General features: G+C 42.2%; 5 protein-coding genes and 1 long non-coding RNA gene across 11 annotated transcripts; 3 read left to right on the forward strand and 3 right to left on the reverse strand.

Annotated features, from left to right (window-relative positions):
• Window positions 1-172: 172 nt before the first annotated feature.
• On the forward strand, window positions 173-8,125 carry LOC105454428. The gene is made up of 2 exons (XM_011697024.1): window positions 173-472; window positions 7,013-8,125. The coding sequence occupies exons 1-2, from the start codon at window positions 416-418 to the stop codon at window positions 7,358-7,360; spliced, it is 405 nt and encodes a 134-aa protein (XP_011695326.1). The 5' UTR covers window positions 173-415; the 3' UTR covers window positions 7,361-8,125.
• LOC105454427 lies at window positions 1,330-4,427 on the reverse strand. 2 transcript variants are annotated; one of them, XR_974994.1, is made up of 3 exons: window positions 1,699-4,427; window positions 1,525-1,620; window positions 1,330-1,444 (listed from the first exon to the last, which is right to left on the reverse strand). It is a non-coding gene; the product is annotated as an uncharacterized LOC105454427 (long non-coding RNA). The 2 variants fall into 2 exon arrangements; XR_974995.1 differs by having other exon boundaries at window positions 1,686-4,427.
• A 17-nt stretch (window positions 8,126-8,142) lies between the features above and the next one.
• Window positions 8,143-10,622, forward strand: LOC105454429 (DNA topoisomerase 1-like). The gene is made up of 2 exons (XM_011697025.1): window positions 8,143-9,103; window positions 9,171-10,622. The coding sequence occupies exons 1-2, from the start codon at window positions 8,747-8,749 to the stop codon at window positions 9,309-9,311; spliced, it is 498 nt and encodes a 165-aa protein (XP_011695327.1). The 5' UTR covers window positions 8,143-8,746; the 3' UTR covers window positions 9,312-10,622.
• On the reverse strand, window positions 10,623-17,609 carry LOC105454430. Its single transcript, XM_011697026.1, has 10 exons — window positions 17,141-17,609; window positions 15,755-15,815; window positions 15,389-15,660; window positions 14,989-15,190; window positions 14,359-14,521; window positions 14,196-14,273; window positions 13,689-13,846; window positions 13,363-13,491; window positions 13,133-13,265; window positions 10,623-12,813 (listed from the first exon to the last, which is right to left on the reverse strand). The coding sequence occupies exons 1-10, from the start codon at window positions 17,248-17,250 to the stop codon at window positions 12,368-12,370; spliced, it is 1,752 nt and encodes a 583-aa protein (XP_011695328.1). The 5' UTR covers window positions 17,251-17,609; the 3' UTR covers window positions 10,623-12,367.
• Window positions 17,610-19,351: 1,742 nt separating this feature from the next.
• LOC105454432 (chromobox protein homolog 1) lies at window positions 19,352-21,042 on the forward strand. The gene is made up of 3 exons (XM_011697028.1): window positions 19,352-19,890; window positions 20,065-20,257; window positions 20,777-21,042. The coding sequence occupies exons 2-3, from the start codon at window positions 20,130-20,132 to the stop codon at window positions 20,895-20,897; spliced, it is 249 nt and encodes an 82-aa protein (XP_011695330.1). The 5' UTR covers window positions 19,352-19,890; window positions 20,065-20,129; the 3' UTR covers window positions 20,898-21,042.
• A 391-nt stretch (window positions 21,043-21,433) lies between these two features.
• On the reverse strand, window positions 21,434-27,850 carry LOC105454433. Of its 5 annotated transcripts, none has more exons than XM_011697030.1 (9): window positions 27,600-27,850; window positions 26,834-27,032; window positions 26,542-26,760; window positions 26,091-26,260; window positions 25,316-25,665; window positions 23,976-24,592; window positions 23,189-23,679; window positions 22,825-23,078; window positions 21,434-22,456 (listed from the first exon to the last, which is right to left on the reverse strand). In XM_011697030.1, exons 2-9 carry the CDS (start codon window positions 26,969-26,971, stop codon window positions 22,266-22,268), a joined length of 2,430 nt encoding a protein of 809 aa, XP_011695332.1. In that variant the 5' UTR covers window positions 26,972-27,032; window positions 27,600-27,850; the 3' UTR covers window positions 21,434-22,265. The 5 variants fall into 5 exon arrangements, with proteins under 5 accessions (XP_011695332.1, XP_011695336.1, XP_011695335.1 ...); XM_011697034.1 differs by lacking the exon at window positions 27,600-27,850 and adding an exon at window positions 27,415-27,545 and having other exon boundaries at window positions 25,496-25,665; XM_011697033.1 differs by lacking the exon at window positions 27,600-27,850 and adding an exon at window positions 27,415-27,545 and having other exon boundaries at window positions 23,189-23,676.
• Window positions 27,851-27,906: the final 56 nt, after the last annotated feature.

The raw sequence follows: 27,906 nt of genomic DNA on the forward strand, positions 1-27,906 counted from the left end.
CGAATCGCGCCAGCATCTCTCGGCGAGTTCCTCTCGCGTTAGTCGGCGATCGCGCGGCGAACGGCGCGGTTCTCGATCTCGGTATCTCGCGAGTATTTTCCTCCTCTTCTACATAGTCCCCTCACTCGGAACGCGAAATACGAACGCGAGCTTCGCGGGGAAACGAGCTCGCGAGGATGCGCCTGGACTCCTGCACGTCCCTTGGGTCTCGCGCACATCCTCACACACGTCGTAATCCGATCCTCACGCACAGGCCTCGTAATCGATTTCTCGATCGGGTTACGGACGGTCGAAGGGGACGATCGAATTCGCGCCGCGAATAGCCGTGACGCGCGATAAAAATGTTGTAGTGATCGCCGGGGGAGAGAGAGAGAGGCGGCGAGGAGCGGACGTATAGGAGGGAAAAGCGATCAGCATGAGGTGCTTCGAGAGCTTCTTTAAGCACACCTGGCGGCCGCAGCAGGTGCATCAGGTGAGCGCGATGAATAAACTCCGGGCGGTTTCGACCTGTCGTGTCGCCGCGGCGACCCCGATCCGCGCGGACTTTATCGCCTCGGAAGTATGTCGTAATAATAAGTTCGCGACACGTCGAATCTATTATTTTGATATTCCGCTCGCGACCTGCACCGGCTGCATGACGTTATACGTGCCGATACGCACTATCAGGTGTGACAGTCGCATATGCAGTAAAAATAGTGTATACTGTAAACTGTAAACGGTGTGGTTTTTACTTGTACTTGAAGTAAAAATTAGGCGAGAGACCTTAAGAATAATTATAATTAATAATTATGTGGACCCCCCATCGAAATAACGAGGAAGCTCTGTAAGTACGACGATAACGCTGCAAAAAGTTTTGGCATTCTATCAATTAGCTCGGATATTTAATAATCATTTAAATCCAACGTAATTACTTTTAGATCTGCATTTAGCTAAAAATTTTTATATATACTTCAACAAAACCGTTCCTTCCGTATTTATACACACGTAACAAATTCCTAATTCTTTCCTTTAATATTAAATTATTATAATATTAAAATATTAGAAATATCAAGTTATTATAAAATATTTTAAACTACTGTAGAATATTATATATGAATAGAATTATAAAACAGGTACGCAAAGATTACGCAAATCGCGCGACATATCGAGGATCATTGTTCACAGTATGTTTCCTTCGGGGAACCATGCACGTGCCATCCTGGCGATAATATTTGCTTGATTGTATTTGACTGCGTTATAATTATCTTACGGCGATACCAGGAACTCGAAGCAAATGAAAAAAATAATTAAATAGTTTGTTTTTATCTGTACAATTATTTTCATTTATTATAATAAAATTTAAAAATTAATATTTTGTAGTATTTTAAAATATTTTATAATAATTTATTATTACTCTTCAATTTTCTAGAGACCGGTATTTTAAATACGCACACAGATATTATTCCTGCAAATAGAAACTGCTTTAGTCAGGAAAAAACAATTAGCGTTGACATACAATTTTTATGTCATAAAGGTTTAACATACGAGACGTCAGTTCTCATCGTTATCGGTGTTCTTTCATGAAAAATTCAACGTGAAGTCGCGTTATAATTAAATTACCTATAAGTCCTTCTCCATCGCCTAAAACCGAAATGTAATATAGTGAAAGCGCGTCGCCAGGAAGATTACAAGGACATGCACATTACATTTTTATCGTACGCAAATTTACTGAAACAGGTAAACACGTCACAAAAACGCATTGACCACCGAAGCGTTCAGCATAATTTCCGAGCACGTTACATAATGATTTCCGCGTTTAGACAAGACTCTTTTGTATTTTTTTTTGCCTTGCGTATTTTTGTGTCGCTTTTTCCTATTTTTCTCTTAGTATCAAAATGTAGGTTAGCCCACTGTTACAAATATCCTTCAAATATCAAGATAAAAATCGAAATACACTGTGTATTGTATACACAATATGTCGCGCCTATACACGCTGTAGATTGGCACGATCTTTCATCGTGATACTCGTGATTCGCGCGTCTGTAGTGTGCACAGGTGCGCGCACCGTCTGGCGACGGAAACTCTGCAGGCTACGAAATTATTTATCGTGTTTATTTAAAAACATTCTTTGTTTCGACTAGCTATTCGCTTGAACATATCCGTAACGTGCTATATTGTCTGTCCGCGATAAAGATCGATATGTAAAAATGGCCGAGCGAGGTGAAATTAGCAACGGCGAAATTAGCAAAAATTAGCGACGGGCGATCGTAGTCGTAGCACGAGGCATATCAGTCGTCGACCGTCGAATTCCTGGTTCTCGTCGTAAGGCGATTACGACGGCGGTCGCGTTATCGCCGGGATGGCACGTGGACTCCCCGAGGATACGTACGGCGAACAATGATCCTCAGTACGTCGCGCGATTATTTGCGTAATCATACCTGTTCTCTCGCAAAATAACGGACGAGAGAGATAGAGAGAGAGAGAGTTACGCAAGGTATGATTATATGTACGATGAGCGTGTGTCGCAATATTTCCTCGGAGATGCACGAAGGTGGTCGCGTCCCGGACTTTCCTCCATCGTTCGTTCATCGTCGAGCGTTTACGTGTCGCATAATGTCGTATAATTTGCGCCACGAATGCGTGCAATTCCTAGTGAAAAGGTATCTCCTGGTTTTCTTCACGTCATATTTTTCGGAAATTCTATATAATTTTTTTAGAATCTTCTATTCATAATTTTATAACGTTTTGGTTTTTTTGAAAATTTCTGCTTTTTTTATATATGAATTAATTGAAACATTTTTCAGAGATACTGAAAAAGCTTAGATCTTTTCTAAAATTTTTTATATAATGATAATCAATTTTGAAATCAATTCTAAAAGACTTCTTCGAAGAAGACTTATAAAACCTGAGGAAACTTAAGATATTTTTTTTCTAAATTTCCACAAATTTAAAATATATGGTAAATAAAAATATTGAAAGAATTTGTTTGACCACAGAAACCACTTGTTATTTTCCAAGTAATTAAAAGCAGTATGGCCTTGAAGTAATCATTAAGCCGCATGTGTTTTAGCTATCTGGAAAACAGGTTTCTGTAGTGAAAAAAATTCTAATATTTTTACATATTACATTTTTCAAAAATTCCAATACTTTTATATGCAGAATTAAAGGAATCATGTTATGTGAAAAAACTCATATACAATAATAATTCCATTAAAAAAAATGGCATTGATCTTCATGTAGCTTCAAAAAATTGATTTTTAAAAATTAATCTGTATACACAGCTTTAATTAGTCATTTTATATAAAGCTGATTAACCGTTGACCTAAAATGTTTGTTTATCATATTTTTCGATAACTCTTATACTTTCATACCGAATTATAGGAATCATATTGTGTAAAGAAAATCACATAATATAATTCCATTATAAAAAAAAAATGACGACCTTCTTATGTGGCTTTGAAAAATTGTTTTTTTTCGCGTAAATGCAGCTTAATTAGTTTTTTCGTGTAACTAATTAGCCAACGGTTATAATAATTAAGTTAAATAGCGGTGACGATAAGTTTGCGGCGAGTGCAACAGACCGGAGAAGAAAAAGGTGTTTGATCCCACTCGGCGGGATTTGCGATATAATTTTCGCCTGCTGCGGGGAAAGGGGAATTTGCCGGTTTATTGGCCGCGATTGGTCAGGGGTCGCGGTTGATAAACGCTGATAATGTCTCCCGCCCGTTCTAAACCAGTCAGTTCCTACGGCGATTCGCGCCGGCGAGCTACTTGCGCGTCGCGTTGCCGCGGTTTCACCGCGACTCGGGTATATCAGTGACGTATCCGTAAGCGAGAGGGAATTGTGCTGTACGAAACTTGACGTTCGAAGAGTATCCGCGGTGTATGTACGCGAGGGAAAACAAAACTTTTCTCTTTTCGGAAACTCTCTCGGAGGTTGTCACCTCCGAGATGCGATAGCGAGATGAGCAAGAGCGATCGCTACGTCGGGAAGTATGGATACGCGTTCGACAATGTGAGTACCGCCGATGATTGGCGTCGAGTGTGTGTGCGAGGTCGGATTGACGTATGTACGTACAGTGACATACAGCGTCCCATTTTAATTTGTCCTGGGCAAATATCTGATGGGAAAATATGGAAGATACGGAAAAATGTTTCAGGACTAAAGTTACATGACTCGCAGGAAGGCAAATGATGGCAAAATTAATTTTCGAATATTACAATTTTTCAAAGCCATACAAAGGTCAGTGCTGTTTTTTAAAATGGAGTTATATGATTTTCTTTACATAATGTGATTCCTCTAATTATTCTGCATATAAAAGTGTTAAAGTAGAGCTATCGAAAGTCAATAATCTATGAGATACTTTGCATTTTATTCTAACACATTTTGACATAACATATGAAATATCTCGTAAATTATTCATTGTTTGGTAACTCTACCTTAATACTTTTATGCACGGAATAATGAGATGAATCGATTGATGTAAAAAAAAACATATAGTTGCTTTTAAAAAAAGATATGTCTTTGCATATTGTATAATTTTTTGGAAATTGTCATTATTATCATTAGACTCAAATTCAGTTCAATTGATTAACTTTATACTAAAAGTTGAACGCTTCGTCTAGGTATTATGTGTCGTGTCTGTATAGAATAAAAAAAAAATATATATATATATGTATGTATAAAAGGAAAACGAGACAAAAAAAAAGAGAAAAAAAGAAAAGAGAAAATATTAGTATTAGAATTGACAGAGTAAAATTAATATTTCTTTCTATCCTAATTATTTCCTCAAAATAATCTACAGAATTTTTTTTATTTTCCTCTTGATTTCTTTCACGAAATCGAACGAGAAAGTTGAAGTTTTAAGAATAATTCGTAATTTATCATTTAATGTTGATTATTTGTTGTCCTAATTAATGTGTACTGAAATATTTTATGGAAATACAAATATACGGGCGATGTCGAAATATACGGGTTTGAATAATCACGTTATCAGGAGGAGAGCTACCGTCTGCAATCAATCTCGATTTATTCCAATGCCACTCGTTCCCCCGTTCTCGCAATTTAATTCGCCGCCGGCGTGGCAGCGCTACATTTGAGAAAGCGATTAAATCCCTCGTAAAGGGAGCCCATTTAAAATCGACGCTGGCGAGCGCGACACGGTCGATCGCCTCTAATCGGGTCGTTGACTGTCGTTTGATCCTCGAACGAGCCGCGTTATGCGGTGAAAGTCGCGTAACGCGGAACGTGTAACAAGCTCCTTCCCCTTGTGGCAAAAAAAAAAAGAAAAAACGTAAAAACGCGAACCGATATTGAAGCGCAATCTTGAGAGGCAGGTCTAGTTATCTCGAAGATATAGAAGATATATTATCGAAGATAGTGCCGACTTGCGATCGAGTGATGCTTAAAAATCACGGAATATTATTTAGTAATATGTAATACTGCCGTTACAAATCTCTGAATTGTTTTTCCTTTTATTGAGAAACGTGCGTTTTGTGAAATTTTTTAAACACTCGAACGCGATTTCGCGAATCAACTGCGCGACCGGCTGAACTTTCACTGACCAAGTATGTATTGCCCGTGTGTATTTCGCGAAAGTCGCTCAGCTATTATATTAATATGCGTTAATGATCGTATAATAAATGACGATGTGCGGATCCATAATGGGATCCATACGGTGATCGAACCGTTACACGGATCAACAGGCGGAATCTCCTCCCTGCCCATCGAGAAGCCGGATTCCTGAAGCACGCGTAATCGCCGGCTTGTTTTGCTCCTTTCACTTTCCTCACATCCTCGCGCATATATGTCACTGAATTCATTTCGGTTACACCGTTACGACCGCGGCAAAAGACATCGAGAAAAAGGATAATTCTTTCGAAAATCCTGTTTTGCTGAATTCGTTTCGATAACTGTTGCGATGGCAAAAAGAAAATCTATTTAAAAATCCCGTTTTACGGAAATTCGTTCTGAATCGTTAGAAAAAGATACGCAATGTAATGAATTTAAAGAGCAAATAATTATAGCAATTTTAAAATTTTATGAACAATTTATTACATATTTCCATTGAATATTTACCATTTTAAACCCATTTTGGAACATTTGAAAGCTATTTAAAGATTAATTTAAATATTTCATATTTACTATTTCAATTTGCCAATTGTTTTTTAAATTAGTCTTACAATTAATCTTTTAAAAAAATTGTGTATAATTATTTTGAAAGATTAGTTTGAAAATGCAAAGGCAACGATGGTCGCAAAACTTTCGATAGAGCTTAGAATTTACTCGGAACTTCTTAATCGTGTCAAACTGAAGTCTAATTTTTAGCGCGTAATCTCGTAATTTTATAACGCGTTAGATAAGTCGAGCTCGAATACGGAAGTACGAAATCGTGGTAAACGTGTCAACCGGGTGGCTTCGCAGGATGTTTGAAACCACTGACAGATAATTTTTATCCGCGGCAATAAATATCGGAATACCGCTATATATGTATTTGCTCTATATTTTTTTTTCTCCGTTCGCGATTGACGATATTATGTTGTTTAATATGTCTGCGAGTAATATTATTCTTGCACATTTCACGCGAAATGCCTCGTTGCTAAAATAATCATGGAAATAAGAAACTTTCTGTATCTCTTGCTTTCTGTCCGTCAAGATAAGTTGAGTAAATATCCTGAGTAAATATCGCCTCCGACTATCAGACAGTTTTTTGAAAACTATATGTGCAACAAAATGAAAGTATACTTCAATTTACAATAAAAATCTTTCGGGATAAAATTTCCAAATTAAAACAATCCCCTCTTTGACTTTAAATTTCTTAAGAGAGCAATTATATACTCTATCTTTTTTTTAATACCAAATACAATCTTGACCAAGAATGCTTCGTCACACTTCACGTCGCATCTTTGGAAATCATAATAAAATAGAACATTTCTGATACTATCGGGCTATTAAAAATAACTCAATTTTTATTTCTTTACCATTAACCATGCAACAAAAATGATGATGACGTTTACCTCTTTTTTTTTCCAGATGGATTCGCCGTCGAGATTCGAGCCGACGGCGAATAAACCGGCGGAGATGCAGCGTCACTTCGCCGCCGGCGAGACCACGGAGCTGGGCGAGGTGCGGGTGATCGGGCCGAGCAGCAACGTCGCGACGTCGACGCCGTCGACGGCGCACACCAGCGGCAGCAACGCGACGCCCTGCAAGAACGGCGGCTGCAAGGTCTGGCGGAGCACCCGCGTCGGCGGCGGCTCCGAGCCGCGCACCGAGAGCCCCTGGCACATACTCAAGACCGTCTTCCTGGTCTCCGTGATCGTGGCCTTCCTCCTGTGGATCATCGTCTACACCCTGCTGGACCAGTACCGGATCTTGTGATCGCGATGCAGCCACCATCCTCGCTCGACGGATCCTGCCTGGTGTTCTTGCGGTCGCTATTCAGCGGATGGATTCCGCGGGCGATTCTCGCGATTTATGGGCGAGATCGGATCCCGACGACGTGATCTCGCTGGGAGATTCCGATCTGCGATCGGATCCTATACGTGACCTCGTGTTCTCCGTTACGATCGCTAAAGGCCATCACGCGTATAAGAATTTTAGTCGTAATCGTTAAGGCAGTAAACAAATTGATCACAATCAAAATTGCGGTCTTACATTTTAGAACGTTCAATATATGCTTATACGATCTTACGGTTACGATGAAAATTCCTGTACGTGTGGTGGCCTTGACGGATCCTGTGTGACTTCCACGTGACTTTGTGATCGCGATTGACGACTCGACGTTGAAATTCCGCGATTTCCACGTGATCTTGTGATCGTGATCTACGATTGATATCGGGACCAATTCCGTTGGGTCCACTGTACATCTTCCACCATCGCTATCGGATCCTGCATCCGATTCTGCAATCATGCATTGAATTATAATACAAATCACATTTGTATTGTGACACAATTGACGAAACGAAATGAACGATTCTGCGGAGAAATTCGGAAGGAACACGGCCGAATGCTCGGGGGAGGATTCCTCTCGGCAGCTAGAGGCGGCCGTAAATCGGATTGTAGTACACGTACACACACATTTCGTACTGTTTTATAAACATTCGGCTCCTGTAAATAATCGAATAAAATACGTCAATAACAATATTCATTACGATCGTTAGATTATTTAATCCCTTTATTATCATACTCGAGCAGATTGCGCGCTGAGTCTGGTGTTAAAAAATTAAAAAGTACAGCAAATCTTTACACAGAGTTGTAAATAATACTGAGAGAGACGCGATTCTTAAGAAAGATCTTAAAAAATTGCGCGGACCTTAGTAAATCTACAAAAATCGTTAGAATCGATCAAAAGATTCGTTCGCCTTCTCTTCACGTCACGCGACACTTACGCTAATCAGACAAATAAATGAACGAATTTTTTGATCAAAATTAGCTTAACGGTGCTCCGCGTTCTTTTTTTTTTTGGCCGGGATCGTAATAGGCGAGGATTTCAAAACGACCGCGATGTAGGGGAGAAACGGGGAGGGGGAGGAATAAGAGAATCAAGTGTCAATTTAAATGTCATGGGGGCTGCGAGAGAATTACACACAGACGCTTTGCGTTTCGGAGTTACAGAATTCTCTCTACTGTCTCTTCACCTCCGTCCTCCTGCTCTCTCGAATCGAACACCGCCCAGGTTCCCCTCTCTCTCTCTCTCTCCCCTACGCGGCATCGCGATGAAATTGTCGTTGGTAAAAAAATATGACTGCGCACGCATGATCGAGCATGTATCTCGCGAGACAATCCGACGGCAACGGGCTCGGCGAATCGCAATCCGCGGTAGACGGCAGCGTTAACGTTATCGGGAACGGGCAGCGGCCTGAGTCGACCGGCAGGAGCCAGCAGCCTCGGTCTCGGCCGCAACTGCAGTCGCAATCGCAGCTGCAGTCACAGTTGCAGTCGCAGCTGGCACCGCCGTCGTTGACGACAACGGCAACGACGTCGACGAACACGCGAGATCGGGAAACGGATCCGATGCGACAGCATCCTAGCGCGTGGAGATTGCGGGACGACGACAACGACGAGGACAACGATGACGATGACGGCGACGAGAACGAGGAGGAGCAGCAAGTGGATGACAACGTGCGATCCATGTTCACTTTACGTTTACGGCGTTCCCGACCGCGCGTGACGATTGTGCGTGTTTCAGTTCTCCGCGGCGACGGAAAGACGCGCGCCACCGAGGATGATCCTGGTCGGCTGGGACAGCTTTCGCACGAGGCTGCTGCTATTCCTGATCGCGTGCCTTCTCGTCTGGGCCTGCGTCTTCTTCCCTCTGCTCGGCACCTGAATCCCCGGCACTCTCCCTCTCGCCACTCCTCCTCCGCCTCCTCCTCGTCCTCCTCATCCTCTCCTCCACCCTGTCTCTGTCTCGTCCCACAGTCGCGAAATGACACATCAAGTTACACTTACAAGTTCGACACGACGATTCGATGCGGCGACATTCAACACGATCACACATACATACTTTCACGCGTTTACATTTTGCATATATATTATATATATGTGTGTATATATATATATATATATTACGTCCAATATATATAATAACTTTACATTTTTGGTATTCGGTATTTACATGCTATTATATTGTTTTAATCATAAATATATTAAATTTACGTAGTGGCCTTTCGCGGAGAAGTGATTAAACGGCTCATCTCCGAACCATCTTAAAATTCATTTACTTCTCTCCTCCTCCTTTTTTTTTAATAGAAATCGTAATCGCTCATTGCAAGATCTCTCCATGGCTTTTATGCACATACGTGTCTCCACAATTACGCTCAATATTTTCCTTCTTAAATAAATTATCGACGAACGCGTGTCGCGGTTTAAGACGGCTTGAAAATGGCTCCTCGGTTGCGAGAGACACGGAGAGGACTCGAATCCGCGTTCTCCGTCGCTCCCACACCCGATCAAGTTCCCGCAATTATTACGCGATATTACTAATGTCGATTACTACCCTCCGTTGGTTTCGAATCAACCGCAAAAAAAATCCGCACCGAACGTCCGCCGCGCGCGCGCGACCCCCATCGATATTATACGCTACATATACTTTTATTTTACGGAACACTTTCGTTGTGTAGCATGTCGTTAATATGTGTATGCCGTTGTTCTTTTCTTTTTTTCTATTTTTTTTTGTCTTACGTGCTTGCGGTGGTAAACGTACTCTCGGTTTCGCAGTCGTTCGCTCTAGATGAGAGTAATATCGTAAGTAGCGTCTAACACGTATGTAGTTCCTACAACACGGGGACGAGTCGACGGAGACGGAGTCGTTTAAGCATCTCCCGTGAATTCGAAAGGTAAGGAAAAAAAAAAAAGAAATATGTGGAACGCAACGCCGGAGGTGGTTCTAGATACTTCTTAACGTTACACGAGGGTCGTTTTGTCGCCGACTCGACAGTGCGTGTTTCGCAGGGTAGGTGACAGAGAAATGCAATTGGTTGAAAATATAAAAACAGAAATTATATATATGATTAACCAACGTTTTCTTCATCAATTAATGGGTATGTATATGCTCTACACACCCTTACCGTCTTTCAAATCCTTTCAAATTCAAGGGCGAGTGCTTCGAACGTACCACCTCCGTCGACTCGGTCCCCCCCCCCCCGCCTGTGGTATTATCAACGATTTTTCGTAACGTACACGCGACAATACGACGATGTCTCTAATAATCGATGTCTTACAAGTATGGATTATATGTACTACTAGTTTGGCATGCAACAACCGTGACGGTGCGCTTCGTGTGCTTATAGCGCCGCGATACGTCGCGACGAAGGGAATTCGCGTAAACACGTTGCGAGATCTACCGAATCCTCTTCTCTTTACATACACACACACACACATACACCTAGTGTCCCGCGACGTATCTCTATATGTAACTCTATTCGGTCCAGCGAGGTTTCTACAATGCATGCAATTGCCATGGCAGCGAGTGCACTCGAGGAGAAGATTAACAAGGCAACAGAATGAGGAAATTGGGAGGAGGCACGAAGTGATGGAGGAGGATAAGAAAAATGCGGCTAAGCTGAACGCAAACTGGTACCGTCTACAGATTGGCCGGGAAAGGAAGGAGCCGCCGGAATTTTCGAATCCACCTAGGACGAGTAGCGAGTCGAAACCCCTGCCGAGGAACACCATGAACATCCTCGGCAATATCGTAAGCTTGATTTACGAATTCTTTTTAAAGAAGAGACGTTTCAACGAGTGCTACCTTCTCTCACAATTCCATGAGCATTTCAGCGTTATCTCAATGTCTTAAATAATTTTTTTCTTTTTAATAAAGATCCATTTGTGTGGATTTAAACGAAGGAAATAAGAGCTCACTGACCAAAATCGGGCGTGATTCTAAAGAAATATCCTTTTTATCGAGGGAAAAATGAAAACTCTAGGATTGCACGAAGAGTTTGCCAGCCGGACACGTCGTGGGACACCCTGCGTGTGTTACGCGCCGTCGCGCGATGGTTGATCGATGGGACAAGTTTCCGAAGTGTCTAAAGTTCGTAATTTCTAATAGCTTGGAATAAATGCAAGGTGGTCGTGGATACGCATGGATTCGAGTGTGACCAAAGAGAGAGAGAAAAAAAATCCGCGCGAACGTCTCCGATCGATTGAAAATTATCGAGTTACGCGAGAAGAGTTTTAATTAAAATATATATCGCCGGGCAAGAGTAAATGCGTCTGGAATGCCACGATACCGCTGTCTATTACGCGAGAGTAATCGAGGTTCAAACCGGGGTTCAACGTTCAACGAAAATCAAGGGCCCGCGTGTTCTCTCGTGTGTAAAACCTCTCCCTTTCCCTCCTCCGTAATGTAACTTAATCGATCGTCCTGTTACACGGATAGGGAAACGATAAAATCTCACGACTATCCTTTAAAACGAACGAATTAACGAACACTTGAACTACAATATGGCGAAAATAAATAAATCTTTGTACGTGTATGCGTGTATATGTGTGTGTGTATGTATGCGTGTATGTGTGTACGTATATATGTATGTGTTATACATAAGCAATTTTACACGAGGAAGGTATCTCGAGTTCAATACTCCTGAGCGTCAGTATTAAAATAAAAAGAAAAAAAGATCATATATATACATAAATCGTGAACGAGATAAATTGGATATTTCCTAAACGTCGGGGATAACGAGAACGATGAGGATAAAATCGTCGTCCAGATTTGTGACTACGTAATAATATTTGGGGTAACCACAAACGCGAAACTTACGTACGTTTCACGCGCGCGAGAGAGAGTTATATAGTAATACCGTTTCCGATAATTCCTAAAAAGCGTCGTAGATTAGACTATGATAAAGTAAAAAAAAAAAGTAATAAAAAATCAAAGTCGTTTTATATCCGCGGCTTGTACGTTAGAGTGACGTGGAACGTCTTCACGTCCATCTCCGTGCAGTCCTGCGGCCCGATGACGCCGTCGCCGCTCGCGCGCGACGGCACGCGCGCCTCCTTGGAGTGCTGCTCCTCGAAGATCTCGTTGTGGCCGCTATCGGCCAGCATCTCGGTCGGCGACTGCTGCTGCTGCTGATCCTGATCCGTCACCATCACGCGCACAATCTTCACGGTCTTGATCGCCTCCAGGGAGCGCGACTTGGACGCCTCCGTCATCGTCATCGCCGCCGCCGCAGCCGCCGCCGCGGTCGCCGAGCGGCCGGCCCCCTTAGTGCCGTTCTCCTTGTTGCGACGGGACGAGTTGCGGTGCCAGCGTTGCTTCTCCCTGGAGGACGTCCTCCGTAGACTCGGCCGCTTCACCGACTCCGCGCTGGCGCTCAGACCCATGGCTGTGTGTTCGAAGGAATTTCAGTAAACAAAGAGAGTTCTCGAAGGTGGAACCAGATTCGAAAGATTAAAGAGGCTGAGAAGAGGAAAAGACTGACGCAAGCCAAGATAAAGCTTCTCCAAATAAATATAAAAATAATATAAAATATAATATAATTTAATCATAACGCGATACAAAAATATATAATACCTTAAAAAAAAACATAATAAAACATAAAAATTTAAAAAATTCCGATATACAACAGCAGAAATGTCGAGCTCATATTGATTCTGTTCTTTCCGGTTATCAAGGGAATCTCTGAAATCAATGTGACTGTTTACCGATATTGCCGGAGGAAGACCGATTGGAACCGCGTAGAATGTGTATCGCCGAGGGATCGCTGTCCGAGGCCATTATGGGCGTGAGAAACCATTCAGATCTAGTTCGCATCCGTGCGGCTTGCCTCTCGTGAACCTGCGATCGCAAACCACACGATGACACGGAGTTTTACTCACAGTTCAACATCAATTGTTCTACTGATCGTCGTCGTTGCGAGACGCGATCGTCTTACCTGCGGCAGGTAGCTGAGGCTCTTGGTGCTCTCGGCGTAGCGGTTCACCGCGCGGAGCTCTTCCAGCGTCATGCACGCCGTTCCGCGCTTAGAATGTTGACTGCCGTTACTGGACGAACGACTGGGCGCCTATAATGACATAATCTATTTGCTATGCCGCTCCAAATATTTCTCGCATTACGGCGATTTGTGATGCCACGCGCGAGCATGATCGCGCTCTCTTACCGCTTTTAAAATAATAATAAAATCTATAAAATAATAAAATCGCTTTTATAGATTTTATTATTTTATTATAATATAAATTTATGAGATATAGATTTTAATACCTGGAACAGGCCGTTTTCCTCTAAGCTAACCGAGAGACGCGTGTAACTCTCGAGTAAGGTGTTCTCCGGGATCATGCCTAATGACGACGCGAGATTCACGGTCTCCGGCACGTGAATCAACGCCGGAGTTGACTGCGATTCCTCCTGGTGGGACATACCTATCGCGTGAATTAGCAATTATTATACGATATTGTACAAAGCGATACTCCTGAAGTGTCTTTAAAGTTCTATATGTTATTATCTGATATTAGATTATGTCACGAATAAAAATATATAAATTTTTTTTCTCGCGCCACACAAAATTATAAATTATTAAATTAATTATTAATTATTTCGTTCTTAAAGAAAAAAAGATGAAAATCTTTCCTTGTTAAATACGAGAGGGAGTTATGCAAAAAATATCGCGCAAGAAAAAGAAACGTGATTTGTCACTTTTAATGCCGTAGTGTGATTTACAACGATCGATTTTTAATGCTCTCAACTCGATGTGAAATCAGATCCACTTACATTCTAAATTGAACTTCAATCCCCACTTCTCGCACTCATATTGCAACCACGACTTTTCAGCCTCCAGCGACAGCTGTCCTGAAATTCACACACACACACAGTCAGGTCGTACTTGCGCGAATTAAATCGTCGCGAATGAAAGTGCGCGCGCGTAAACACTTACTCGACACGAGAGTGTCCGGCGGATATCGGAAACTAAAGATCCAATCCTCCTCCACCTTCAATATCCGGCCGGTTATGCGCGCGTAATATTCGTAATTGTCCCTGCCGAACAGATTGGAAACGCCAAAGTTGTCTATCATGAACTTGGTGATGCGGGTGGCAACCTGGAAATAATTTGCCGATTATTACCGACAAATAATAAATTGAAATCCTCAACAAAATCTCGATTTACAACGAAATAAATCCTCGAGCGATTCGGTTCACAGACTGAAGATTCTCTTAAAAGTTTGTACGTTTATAAAAAAATATGTACACAAAAAGAGCAAAAAATAAAAAAGAAAAATTAAGACTGTAATTACAAAAAAAAAAAAGAAAAATAAATCCACGAGCGATTCGCAATCTTCGTAAAAATTTATACATTTATAAAAAATGTGTTCCAAAAAGAAAAATTAAAAATACAGCAATCACGAAAAGATTTTTTTCTTAAGCAGCTTAAATTAAACTAAACCAAAATAATTTTTTAATGTTCAGATTAAAGAGCATTAATAATATTAATTAAGAAATGATAATAACTGGCAGAAAAAGAAACTGTCATGATGACAAAAAAATCAGAACTCATGTAAAATAATACCTTAAATCTGAGAACGTCCTCCATCTTAGCGGTCTTGCCGTCGCTGACGCAGCTGTGAAAGAACGAGGGTGCCACGGATACCCCCAGGGCCTCGCTGGTCATCCCCGTGTGCGCTCGCTCGCAGTTTACCGCCACTACCCTGAACGTTCCGAACAGCAGCACCAGCAACCGTTGCGTGTACATCGGCATGGAGGTAATTAATCTGCGCAGCAGTTAATTTCTTTTATGAAGCCAAATCAAACGACACAGTTTTCAAGGCAGATCCTCGTGTATACGTATAAAAATTTTTATTATTCTAGTTTACGATTACTCCGCGGACGTTTTAAAATATATATAGGTACGCGATGGAAGGACGTTCCATCGGATTCATTTATTTAGTATAACGCGAGAGATCAGTCACCTGTGTATCTGGTCCCGTTGTTGCTCCACGCTATCTAACTGGATTATGGCGAACAGTTGTTGCTCCATCTCTTTGCCGAATATCCCACCGGGTATCTTGCGCAAAAACTTCTTCAGCACGCTGGCTATCGTGTAAACGCTGAAATTGTCTATGTTGACCAGATGCCCGGTCTGCAGGAAGTGCACCAGCTTCTTCATGTTGCTGTGATGGCCAGGCGCCCGAAATATGTCCTTTCTGTGCGGGGCTTCCTTGTTCAATTTCAATATAAGGACCTGGAGAATAAAGATTTTATTATTACAAAATTACAATTTACTCCGCGGATGTTTTAAAATGTGCTTATAAATTGGGAAGACATTCGTTATTTACCAGTAATGGGCCGGGGATGTCATTCTTGCACACTTCGTTCAGGGGTACGCCGAACTTGACCCTGCAAAAGGAAAGCAGAGGCTTGTGCAAAACGTCACTTTCACAGGGAGACGCGAATACCTTCGGATTTGACTCAAAATCCGAACGCGGCAACGGCGGGACAATTGCGTGCGATTCAACTCTGAACGCGATATATCAAAGCGAGCCTGTCTAATGGTAGAGAGCGGGTTGCACGTTGAATTAGAGGCGGCACGGGTGGTGGCGTTTGTTACGCAAAACTACGCTACCAAACATCGCTACTTCCGGCGACCGCCGGACAGCACCAGCAGCCCTTCAACGGGTCAGCGCTATTAACGCGACGGATCTCTGAGTTATGCCATATTAGTAACATACGGTGCACGTAATCCTCTCTCAAATTCTGCAATTACTTACAAATTTCTACCTCTCCTCAGAGCATCGAGAACACATAACGCGGAGTGCTGACAATACTCGCCCGACACACACACCGTTAAATATGTATCAACTTATCACATCTGCGAAAAAATTCAAAAGGTCTTCATTACCCCGGTCAAATTCCTCTTCAACACATCGTCTCGCTGTGCTTAATTTATTAAGCTATACTAAATTAATGCTCATGTACAAGGTCAGCATTTCTACCAATTAACTTTAATCTCAGTTCAAAACTCTTTCTTCATAATTCAGAACTAAAAAAAAAAGGTAAAGAATAAATTAAATCGAGATCAAAGGAACCTACATTGATAAAAAGGAATATTAAGGTAACTACGTCCATTTATATAGCAACGTAGATTAACTGTAATCTCGATTCAACTTACTCTTTTCTTTATCTTTATCCAGTTCTAGGAATTTAAAGAAGATAAGAAGTTAATTAAACCGAGATTAAAGTTAATGTCTACATCGATAGAGGTGGACGTAACTCGTGTAAAACGATCAGTTGACTTCGCAATTACATAAGTCTATTTTGTAATCAGACGATCTATATGCTTTCTACTCTTTGTTAAAGTTATGCCATTGCAACCAAGACTTTTTTCGAAAATTTCTATTCAAATTTATGCTCAATTAAATACACACGATCACATGAGAGATCGGCATTCTCTATTTCTTTTTTTCTTTTTGTTTTACCGCGCGTGTTGCATTGCAATCAATGCATTGTGTATATTCGTCTCCTTCCCCTCCCTCGACAGAGAGGAAAAAAATACAAATCCATACCGTGTCTCCGCGCGACACGCGGGTATAAATACATGAAAAACCATCGCCGCGTTAATCTTAAATATAACGCACGCATCTAAAGATAAAATATCGATCAACGTGCGGCCGAGGGACGAGCGTTTTTTTTTTCTTTCTTTTTTCAAGCAGCGCTATACTAACTTTTCCAGGCGTCTCGGGTGCGGAGGCTCGGTGGAGGGATGTCCGCAGCTGGTTACAACATTTCCTAACGTTGCGGCGCGTCGATGCATTCTCTCCGTCCAGCTGCTCATTGTTCACAATCTAACTGGGCAAACGGCATGCGAGCACCGAGATCGCTGCTCCTGATGGGGGGGTCTCCTCTCCTTTTCACCTCCCGCGAGCGAGAGAAGCCACGCTTTTTTCCTCGAAACTCCTCGTGCCACCCCCTTAATCCAGTCGCTGAAAGCACACGGCGAGACTGTCATTCATTCCTGCTCTCGTCACAGCTTCTGAATTCCGAACCCGTGCCACGTTGTTTTTACAGGAATTTCATTTCCCCGTTTGTTTACATTGAGCATGAAGGTAACTGGCCCTCGACCTTCTCTCTCCCTCTCTTTCTCTCAGGGGATTTGTTGACGTTTTCTCGGAATTTCTCGATTGTTGATGGGGGCATGTCCGCGCGCGATTTCGACCGACGTTAATAGATAGGAACGTGAGCTTGAATAGAGAACGGATTTGTAGTACGATACGATTGAGTTTCGCCGATGGTTCAAGAAGATTCAATCGAATTGGGGGGGAACACGATAATCGGCATCATTGTGTTTTCTATGAAAGAATGTGTTGACGCAGCAAGAGGTCAGTATACAATCACATTTGATTAAATCCGAATAGAATAGAATCTCAAAAATTGATCGACTCGCAAAATGATTTCGACGGTTGAACGACCGGTGTGATTATCCTACGCGACACGTATATATGAATATCTGAAGAAACTAGGGAAGCACACAGGTGGAAGACGAGAAACATCAACGACTCGACGAGAGAGAGAGAGATGTAAGTGCGAGGCGAGAGAACGCAAATGCAACCTTAACAGCAGTCGTGACAGTCGACGGCACAGAAGGCACGGGACGGTGCGAGGCGGAAATCTCACCCGTCGAGCGTCGTCGGGGCGAGGCTGAAGTAAGCTTGAGCGTCCCGCGTCAGGTTAACTTAACCTAACCGCGCGCGCGGGGGGACAGGAGGCCAGCCGCGGCGGGCGGATGACATCGCGCGGCGCGACGACCGGGGCGGCGAAGGTGGGGGAGGAGGAGGAGGTGGAAGTGTATAACAAACGCGGCGGAGGTGCCTGCTGCCGCACGCACCAGCCGCGTCTACGTTTCCATGGAAATGTCGCGGCCGCGGTGCCGAGCCACCAACGGCATCGTCCCGGCCGCCACCGCGCTGCCACGCCAACGTCACGTCACGTTACGCCCGCGCCACGGCACGTGTCCTCCTCCTCGTCACCCTCGTGGCTCGAGACACGGCAGCAACAGCAGCAGACCGACGCGCGACGTCGTCGTCGTCGTCCCCTCGTCGGCAGTAGCAGCACCTCCTCGTCACACAGGCGCGTCGTCGTCGACAGCGTGCGAACGTGGGCCGCCAGCAGCAGCAGCGAGCCAGGACTCAGGAGGAGGGCATCTCACGTCCCACGTCTCACGTAACCACCACTCACTACCACGCCACCGCGACCCCGCAGCAGCAAGCGCACGCACCACCACCGTCCGCAGTAGTAGCAGCAGCAGCAGCGGCGGCGGCGGCAGCAGCGATCGTCGCAAAAAATCAATATGGTGCCCCCGCCACCACCACTGCTGCCGCCGGACACCGACCGCCCGACGGACGGACGGATAATCGATTAATGGCGAATTCACATGGTGGCCCCGACGGCCAATGGGAAAGTAAGTCCGAAAGGGATTCCAGCGATGGAAATTATAATTTCATACACAGATGTAAATGCATTAAAGAAAGAAGAAAAAGAAACGAGAGAGAAGAAAAAAATAAAGAATTAAGAAAAAAAGAGAAGAAAAAAGAAGAGAAAGGAAAGAAAACTATGTCCAATATATAGTCTTCGTTAAACCATAAATTTTTTCAAAAGACTTTTTCCTAACAGTTAAAAGACTAATATTTATATATTAGATATAATTTCTTCTTTTCTTCTTATCATCTCGATCTTTCCCGTTCTTCTTTCTTGAACATTTAAATTAGAATTTCCGTTTTAATTTATTTAGAGATTTACAAATTTGACAAATTCGATCGCTGAAATAAATTTTAGGCTTGGCTCGTCCCAATTTTGTTTCGATTCCAATTTCCAATTATAGCGATTTAAGTCCAATCTCGAATCAAGTCCGTATTTCGATAATTTTCGATACGGAGTTCAGAGCGTGGCCAGATCGCGTGCGGCGCGTCGACCAGTTCGGACGTACTTTTGCTCCACAAAAGATTTTTTGAAAGACATATAAAGCTCTTAACCGACGTCGATCGGCGTTTGTAGAATTTTTTTTTTTTGCATTTCATTTCAATTCGTCTATTAAATCCTGGTCCTGTTGAACTCTTATACATAAACAAGGAAGACGAAGAAAATGGAATGCGGCCGATAGACTTTACTGCGACGACCCTAACCTCGACGGTTGTTTACCGTTTCGCACAGGATGTGGTTTGCGCGCGTGCCTTTTAAACACGTTTGTTTACACACGCCGGATCGCTGTGACAAAATTGACAGCATGTGCGCGGCAACGATAATCCTTTGCTCCGTACTACGAAACAAATGAAATCTTTGCTCCGTTATTACACGCGAGAGAACATGCGGACAATTCGTTTTGTGATTTACCACACGCAAGCCGCACCAGCGGTTTGAAAATCGAATTTAAAAATCCAAACGTGATTGCAAAAAGCGTCAAGCGAATTTTTCTAATTATGTAAGCGATTCTAAGTCCTTATAATATTTTACTAGGATTGCGTCTTCAAAGTTTTAACTTGTTAAATTTATAGTTTTAATCTTTCTCAGTTCATTCATTTTTTCTTATAATTAACTAATTATTCCTTGCTACTCATTGCCAGCGACGTTAATTTATCTTTCTGTCGTGTGCTAGGCAAAATCGAAACAAATTTGCACGAGGTTTTTATTAAAGAAGAGAAAATTAATCACCTTGACGAGATGAATAACAAAAGAAAGACGATGGAAGATGACGGCAGCAGAGCGCTGGGATTTAAAAGAGGATTGGAAGCGGATAAGATTCTCGGCTCGGCGAATGACAACGGAGAGTTGATGTATTTGATACAATGGTAGGTAATCTATAACGCACATTTACGCCCGTTCCTATTTACGTGGATTAACTTTAATCTCGGTTTTTGCTTGCTAATTTTTAGTTATTTTTAGTTCTAAAAATTATATTTAAAGAAATAAAAATAAATGAGAAAATTGAACCGAGATTGAATTAAATTAATTAACGTTGGTAGAAACGGATATCAGGGACTTAATATTACGGTTCTCGGAAATTGGTGAAAATTACAAAAATACAAGAGCAAATTCACTAGGTGATGACCAATGAATTAAGTTATGATATTCTAATAAGTAATAATTAATAATTCTAACAAGTGCTAATAAATATTTAATAAGTTTGCTTGCACTTTTTACAATTTTCATCATGCAATTTCCGAGAAATTGGTAAAAAAATTACAATACCGCGTAATAGACGCCGTGAAGGAGAATCTAAGCTAATGTATAGAAATCTGTGGCTAATGTTAAGTAAATTGAAAATAACCGAAGTCGATTGACGAACAGAGATCATTTCGCTTGCGCAGGAAAGGGACGGATTCCGTCGACATGGTGTCTGCCAAAGAAGCCAATGCCAAGTGTCCTCAGATCGTTATCCGATTTTACGAGGACAGGATAACTTGGAGTAAGAGGAAGGTGAAAGCGTGAAGTGAACTTTCTTGAAAAAGCTAGAACCCTACACATCCTTTAAGAAATTGAACTTTCACCTAGATGTAATAAATGTCCTTAATGTGTGCGACTTTCTATTTCGTGTTCTGTACATGTATTTAATGAATATGCTCTTTTTTTTAAATATCGTTCATTCAGTTTCTCCCTCAACCTCGATGCACTCCGTACTTAGGCGGGTTCACCTATTCTTTCTCCCTTACAGAAATTTAAGACTTAAACGGCGAAATAATTATTTATTTTTTACGTTTAATTAAACTCTTATAAAGGATGGCCATGTTTCGTAATCGCATTTTCCGTCTCTTCTCTGCAATTTTCGAACAGGAAAAAAATGTTAATTTCACGAAGTACCAATATCGATTATTCTGGGAATGCGGGTGCAATTTACCGAAAAATGTTTTGAAGAAAAATATTTTCCATTTAGAAAGATATATAATATATGAGATAATTTATACGCTTTGCCTATTTCAAATGCAGGAAAATGTGTGTGTGTGATGTACAGTTGAAAAGAGCAGATATGCCTATAAGATCCACGAATCCACAGCCTTGTTTCATCGTTTTATTGCTTTAGACAAAGGTCAAATACAATGTGTATCTATATATTTATATATATCGCAATATTTATACATATGACCTTACGTTTTTGTTGTTACCAGCATATCTCTCCTAAATTAATTAGTGTATATATATATACATAAATTGCATCGTCGAGCTTCTAACAAACCTACCGTGTCGCTTTTATTTACAAAGATGTGTTCGGTGGCACTTAATTGCACGTGATGGATGTTAAACGGAGATCAGTAAGATCTTGGAGTGTCTACAAGTCCCTCGGAGCAAACGGATCATAGAAATTTTTTAGAAAGGTCAAGATTTAAAAATCTTTATCGTGAAATATTAAAGAAAAATTCACATTTTAACGGAATATTTTGAAACAATCTCAATAAAAACAAAATAAAATTGCAATCTCTTTTGCAATAAACGATTTCAAAATCTTGAAGTTTTCAAATCAAGGATCTTTCGAGAGTTTTGCTCGTCATAATCAACACAAGGACTTTCTGGCTTAATCAATTGTTAAAAAAAAAAAAGAATTCATTGAGTCTCTCAATTTCCTGACACAATTTTCGAACATAAATGAATGAGAGACAAAAAGAAAGAGAGATACGTAATATCGGAGCATTACTCGCATTATTATTTACATTACTATTTACTTAAAAGTCACGTCTGGGGTATCATTTTGAAAAAGAAAAGGAAAAGAAGTACGACAGATTAACAGACTCCGAGCGACGGCGGCGGTACGAGTACAGTGTGATGTTATTATTATACATGTTGCGGGCGCGCGAGCGAGTAAGATCAGAACTTCCTCGGTCGGCCGCGTTTCCGGGGAGTTGCGATTTTACGCGTGCTCGGCCGGGCGCGCAGCTTCCGCCGCATTATCCTGGTCGAGCTGCCGGTGCCGCGCTGCGTATCGTTGTGCATTCTCATGTGTCGCAGAAACAGTAGTCTGGACTTCATGAACTTCTTACAGATATGGCACTTGCGCTCTGCAAGCAAAACAACGATGGAGATGAAAGATCTACCACCACACTTGGACATCTCGCGTCCAGGAACGTAACGATCACTCTTAATCGCGATATTTTCATTCGATATTTTACTTCTGTTAAGAAGAGAAGAGCCAGTTAGAATTTATGTAAGTTAAAATTTAAATTTATTAAATGTATACATATATTAGTACATATATTAATTATATAGTTTGTTACGAAAACAAGAAGACTCAACTCTAATAATGTATAAAAAAAATAAAATATTTCTCGTCCAGTCTTAAAATTTGTTACATTCCAATAACATGTATTAATTTTACATTCCAATCGTTACGTTTCTCTTCTAACTTCGACTTGCAAGATCAGTATACCTTTCTTAATGCCGTGCTGCAGGCTGTGCGCGTCCAGTAGAGCGGTACTCGGGAACCACCGGCCGCAGTCCACGCAATTGAGCTTCTTCGTCTGCAGCGAATAATTAATCCTCTTTCGTTTTCTCTTCACTCTGGCGAGCATACTGAGCTCTTTCTCCGTCGTCTTGCCTTCGTCCGATTCCTCCTCCTCCTCCGACGACGACGACAAACTCATTTCCTTCTCTTGAACCGACCTCAAGGATTTACTTGAAGATCTGTCGAAACAAGATGACGAGAAATTGAAAGAGAGAATCAGACGTGTATTAGATTTGAAACGATAAATAACAAGCAATTTTATGTATGACAGAAAAAAAATATCGCATACTTTTCCGTGGAGAGTCGCAACTTCTTCTTTCGCTGCGAGTGCGTCGCGCGCACGTGACGTGCCAGGGCAACGGCCGCGTCGAACTTCTCCTGGCAGATCTTGCAGGCGTACTGCTTCTTGGCCTTGCCACCCGCTCTGCCCCTCGATTTCGCCTTGTCGAGATTGAGGGCCTTCGCCGGCGATTTCTGGCATACCAGGAGGTGCATTTTGAGAGTACGTCGGTACCGAAAGTTCCTGGAGCAGTGCTCGCAACGTATCACACCGTTGAGCTTCGTCAGATGTCCACCACCGGGCCGCCAGTCACTCTCATCGTCGTCGTCGTCGTCGTCGTCGCTGCGATCGGAGTCCGAGTCCCTCACCATGATTATCTCGTTTTCCTTGTCGCTGGAATACTTGTCCTTATTATTGTCGTCCAGAGTGATCTCCACCACGTTGCGCGTCGTTTGCTGATCCTCCTCGTCGACATCCAGGTCGATCACCTCCACGACCTGCTGGGTTTCGGACACGTTAGAGAGATAATCTAAGCGAGAATTTGTGAGATTTTGATTGACGCTTAAAAATATTAGCACATTTAGATATTTTTCTTCAATTTTCTCTCGTTCTCTGAAAAGTATTTAATTTTACGACTTTTGATTGCATAACATGCGTCATCTAAACGGAAAGTCACGAGTATTAAAAAGAGTTACAAATATTAGACGAACTGGCAGATCAAGACTCGGTAAATTGGACCGTCGAGAACGCGACAATAATTAATCCTAATTTACTAGTCTCGCTTCCGCATGAATACCTTCCGCCGCTTGATTCGCTTCGTCCGCTTGATCCTCTTCCCGGCGGCCATGGCGACGCGTATCTGCGACGACAACGTCTGGCGCCGGCGAGTGCGCTTCTTGTTGGCCAGCTCCTCGTTCATCATCAACGCCGGCTGGATGATGATCTCTCCGTCGTCCCGGTCCACCGAGATCAGTTGCTGCTTGCGCGACCGCTTGACTTTCACCTTACCCGACGTCTGCGACGTGGCCATCACCGTCGGCGGCGACGTGCCGGTCAGCGTGTCGATCAACCGTTGCCGATCGCTCTCCGTGACGCACGTTCGGTCGATCGTCGACCGCGGCGACGAGCAAGGCTCAGATTCGACCGCGTCCTCGTTCAACGGCGAGTCGACCTTCATCGAGGTTTCACGCAGGATACTCAAGCTATTGTCCGGCGACTTGCCGCCGGACTTTTTGTCGTTCGTCTCGAACGACTTCTTGCACGGCATCTTCATGTTCTGCAACGTCGCCTGGATCTCGTCGAACGTCAGCTCCGAGTCCGACTGATGGTCAGCTTCTAGGAGGATGTACTGTACCGTCGAATGCTCCATCAGCTCGTCCTCGAGATCATCTTGACATTCGTGCGATTGCTCGGCTAAAAACATGCATTCCTTATCTTATACGTCCACGTAAAAAAGAAACACATTGTTGCTATGTGATATATTAAAAGTTAGTGTTGTATAACAAAATTTTATTGACGCAAATTAATTTTTGTTAAAAAAACATGTTACTCTATATTTCAAAAATTAAAAAATAAACTTTTTTTATATATTATCTTTGAAAGAGTCAAATTACATGTATGTTAATAGCATATATTTATATTTTCATATTTATGATATCAAAGATAGTTTTAATTGTTTCAAAAATTATCGATAGCTTTTAAAATGATATACAAACAATATTTCTTTTCGAACAGAATAAAACTCTACCGAACAAACTACGATATCCAAATTTCAGAACAATTAATTTTGTAATCTTTATTTTATATAATTTTATCTGACCATATACTTTAGTAGCGATCGTAGCGCAGAATTGTGTGCGTCTACTTTCGACCAAAGATTGATGATTATTGTTAATATTTTCATTATTGTACCGATAGTTCAAATCCGAGTTCAAATCCGATTAGAACGGATTTTTATTCGGTCGCTATCTTTCGGAAGGAAGCAACACCGGGGGTATATCTTCTGACGAGAGGCAAAGGACCAAGATGACGATGAGGAGCAGGAGGAGAACGGCAGAATAGAAGGAAATTATGAGAGTTCCCAAAACTGTAGCGACTTTACCGAAGTTAATACATATATCGTAAACACATACATACCGATATTCACAAAACTGTCATCCATCATGAGATACGTAATATCCGATTGCTCGTCGACGGCCGTGTGAACGCTATCGCTGGACTTCGAATTAACCTTGGTGATGAAGTCGCTATAGTTTTGGGAAATCTCATAGTTTCCTTCCACTCTGCCGTTCTCCTCCTGCGAAACGGTCTGCTTACTGTTGAACGACGCATCGCAGATGGAGGTCTTGTCGTTCACTTGCGACAGAAAACCGTCCTCCTTGCGGCAGAACATCGGCGGTGGACCAGTGAACACTCGTCTCTTCATCTGCGACGGCTTCTTCACCGTTCGCACGGCGCCCTGGCCTATCAAACGCTCCACGTCTGCTCTGTAATTACATCCACGCTTGTAGTTTCTTAGGTAATCGGCATACAAAACTAAGTAAAAAAAAAAAACAGGGAAATTGAAATCTAACTAAAGCCAATTTTGTTTTCTTAAAAATATTGTTTGTGTATTATTTTAAAGCTACCGAATAATTTCTTGAACAATTGAAGTATCTTGACTATATCTTTGATATCATAAATATGAAAATGAATATATATGCAATTAACGTCTAATTCTTTCAAAAGATATTTCTTTTTACATGATAATATATTTAAAAAATTATTTTAATTTTTAAAATATAGACTGTTTTTTTTAATAAAAATTAATTTGCGTTACACAATTACATTTTTTTCTAAAAAATCAAGACTTTGAAAACCAAGGTTTTTAATTAAAGCCACACACAGGAATTTGCATCCCGTGCGGACTTACTTCATAAGGAACTGGAAATTATTCGGTGGCTCGTCGGACTCGTTGTAAACGGCCACGGCAAATATCTCATCCGAATCTTCCACAGCATAGAGAGCCAAGTGCTGTCCCTCCGCGGTGACGAAAGTGGCGATCGTTTCCTCGTCATCCTCCTGCTCCTTTAATTCGTTTTCCTGCATAATAATAGCAGTAATGATGATAATAATAATAATAGCAATGGCAACAACAAAAACAACATGATAATGGTGATGTTTATAACAGCAATAATGTACAATAATGAAAATAATAACAATGATAATAATAGAAATAATAACAATAATTTTTATTGCACATATAAATATATGTATGAAATAAATCTTATATAAATATAATTGTGTAAAAACAATCAATTGTCAAAGTCGATACGGTAAATTTATCAAGAATAAATCGAGCATTTGATTTTCAAATGTATTACCTTCAAAATGGGCGCCTCGACGTTCTCACCGTCCCATTTCTCAGTGATCGACGAGTCCTCCGTCAGCGGAATACCAACTATGGACTCCTCGAATCTGGCGGCCGTATCCACACAGGTTTCCAGACTCTCCTCAAAATCCAAAGTTGCCTCTGTCCTCTGGCAATCTACTTCGCCTGGCGAATGTCCATTCGTACTCACAACTATCTCCTCATTGATAACCTACGATAGAAATCTCATCAGTATGCTGGCACCAATCCATCCTGACCAACGCTATGGCTATCCGATACTCTACCTGACTCTCCCCGACATTGTCTTGCTTCGGAAACAAAGCTGCGCACTGTTTCGGCTCGCTCTCCAAAAACTCAGACCTCAGGATTATCCCTTGGGCCACCACTTGCCCGCAAACGTCCAGCTCGCTGGTGAACGACATACCCGAGGATGAGTATATCAATTCGACATTATCGCGGTTGAACGATTATCATGGTTACTGTCTGCAAAAGTACAGAAAAATAATATTTCCATTAATTTAACGTATCCTTAAATTATTGAATAACTAATAATCGATTGAAAGCAATGTACTCGAATGAACTGTAAATATCTAGATAATAAAAAACATGCATGGAGGCACGTATGTGTGTGTGTGTGTACACAAATGTGCACATGTACGTAATATACTTCAAATAATTAAAGTTTACGTCACGATGTACGTTAATGCAGTCCATTTAATTTACGCGACGGTAGCATTTCTCGGCTGTATCTCGCCAACGCGTTAAATCAGCGTCATCGAGACCCCAATTACTGACAGCCCTCCGCAACTCTGAGGGCCGCGAGCAGCGTCGTATGGAAAACGGGGAAACGAGTTCACGTCCCTACCTAGTGCTTCTCGTTCTAAGCGAGCGGGCAAACCTCGCGGAGGGACCGCGTTCGTTTCGTCCCTTCGACCGAGCCGCGAACCCTCGGAGCCACTATTACAAGTGCGTTGCGTAAACCGCTCAAACGGAGGTTATGCTCGTCAGTCTCGGTGCTATGGAACCGGGGGGGGGGGGTGATGTGCATACTTGCTCTCTCTCTCTCTCTCTTGGGTACGCGCGGGTAAACACGCGCGCCCGACGACGGACGCCGTTCTTTCGATTTCCCTTCCGAGAGGTCGTCGCCGACCGGCAATGCGAACCCCGTTCACCAGGACCTCCGTGACGGAGAACGACATAACATAACAATAATAGCGGGCGGCACAACGGAGGTTCGCCCCCGCCGTCGCCGCACCGCTGTTGTTTTCGTTTGTGTTGTGGCCACCGCTACTTCGATAATCGCCAATGACCAATCGCCGTGTCGCCTGATGGGACACGCGGCAGGCGGCAGCACCGT

Source organism: Wasmannia auropunctata, unplaced genomic scaffold (genome assembly GCF_000956235.1).
Source record: "Wasmannia auropunctata unplaced genomic scaffold, wasmannia.A_1.0 LD335985.1, whole genome shotgun sequence".
Classification (NCBI taxonomy): domain Eukaryota; kingdom Metazoa; phylum Arthropoda; class Insecta; order Hymenoptera; family Formicidae; genus Wasmannia; species Wasmannia auropunctata.

What these genes read in the sequence shown, in the direction of transcription:
- LOC105454429 (XM_011697025.1), top strand. Translation starts at nt 8,747, where the DNA reads ATGTATCTCGCGAGACAATCCGACGGCAACGGGCTCGGCGAATCGCAA. An exon ending in AGCAGCAAGTGGATGACAAC is followed by an intron (nt 9,104 to 9,170) that starts GTGCGATCCATG and finishes TGCGTGTTTCAG; the next exon opens with TTCTCCGCGGCGACGGAAAG.
- LOC105454433 (XM_011697030.1), bottom strand. Translation starts at nt 26,971, where the DNA reads ATGTCGTTCACCAGCGAGCTGGACGTTTGCGGGCAAGTGGTGGCCCAA. An exon ending in AATTTCCAGTTCCTTATGAA is followed by an intron (nt 25,666 to 26,090) that starts GTAAGTCCGCAC and finishes ATGTAATTACAG; the next exon opens with AGCAGACGTGGAGCGTTTGA. An exon ending in TGACAGTTTTGTGAATATCG is followed by an intron (nt 24,593 to 25,315) that starts GTATGTATGTGT and finishes GCATGTTTTTAG; the next exon opens with CCGAGCAATCGCACGAATGT.
- LOC105454428 (XM_011697024.1), top strand. Translation starts at nt 416, where the DNA reads ATGAGGTGCTTCGAGAGCTTCTTTAAGCACACCTGGCGGCCGCAGCAG. An exon ending in GGCCGCAGCAGGTGCATCAG is followed by an intron (nt 473 to 7,012) that starts GTGAGCGCGATG and finishes TTTTTTTTCCAG; the next exon opens with ATGGATTCGCCGTCGAGATT.
- LOC105454430 (XM_011697026.1), bottom strand. Translation starts at nt 17,250, where the DNA reads ATGAGCAGCTGGACGGAGAGAATGCATCGACGCGCCGCAACGTTAGGA. An exon ending in AGGACGTTCTCAGATTTAAG is followed by an intron (nt 14,522 to 14,988) that starts GTATTATTTTAC and finishes AATTATTTCCAG; the next exon opens with GTTGCCACCCGCATCACCAA. An exon ending in AGGAAAACGGCCTGTTCCAG is followed by an intron (nt 13,492 to 13,688) that starts GTATTAAAATCT and finishes ATGTCATTATAG; the next exon opens with GCGCCCAGTCGTTCGTCCAG.
- LOC105454432 (XM_011697028.1), top strand. Translation starts at nt 20,130, where the DNA reads ATGAATAACAAAAGAAAGACGATGGAAGATGACGGCAGCAGAGCGCTG. An exon ending in TTGATGTATTTGATACAATG is followed by an intron (nt 20,258 to 20,776) that starts GTAGGTAATCTA and finishes TCGCTTGCGCAG; the next exon opens with GAAAGGGACGGATTCCGTCG.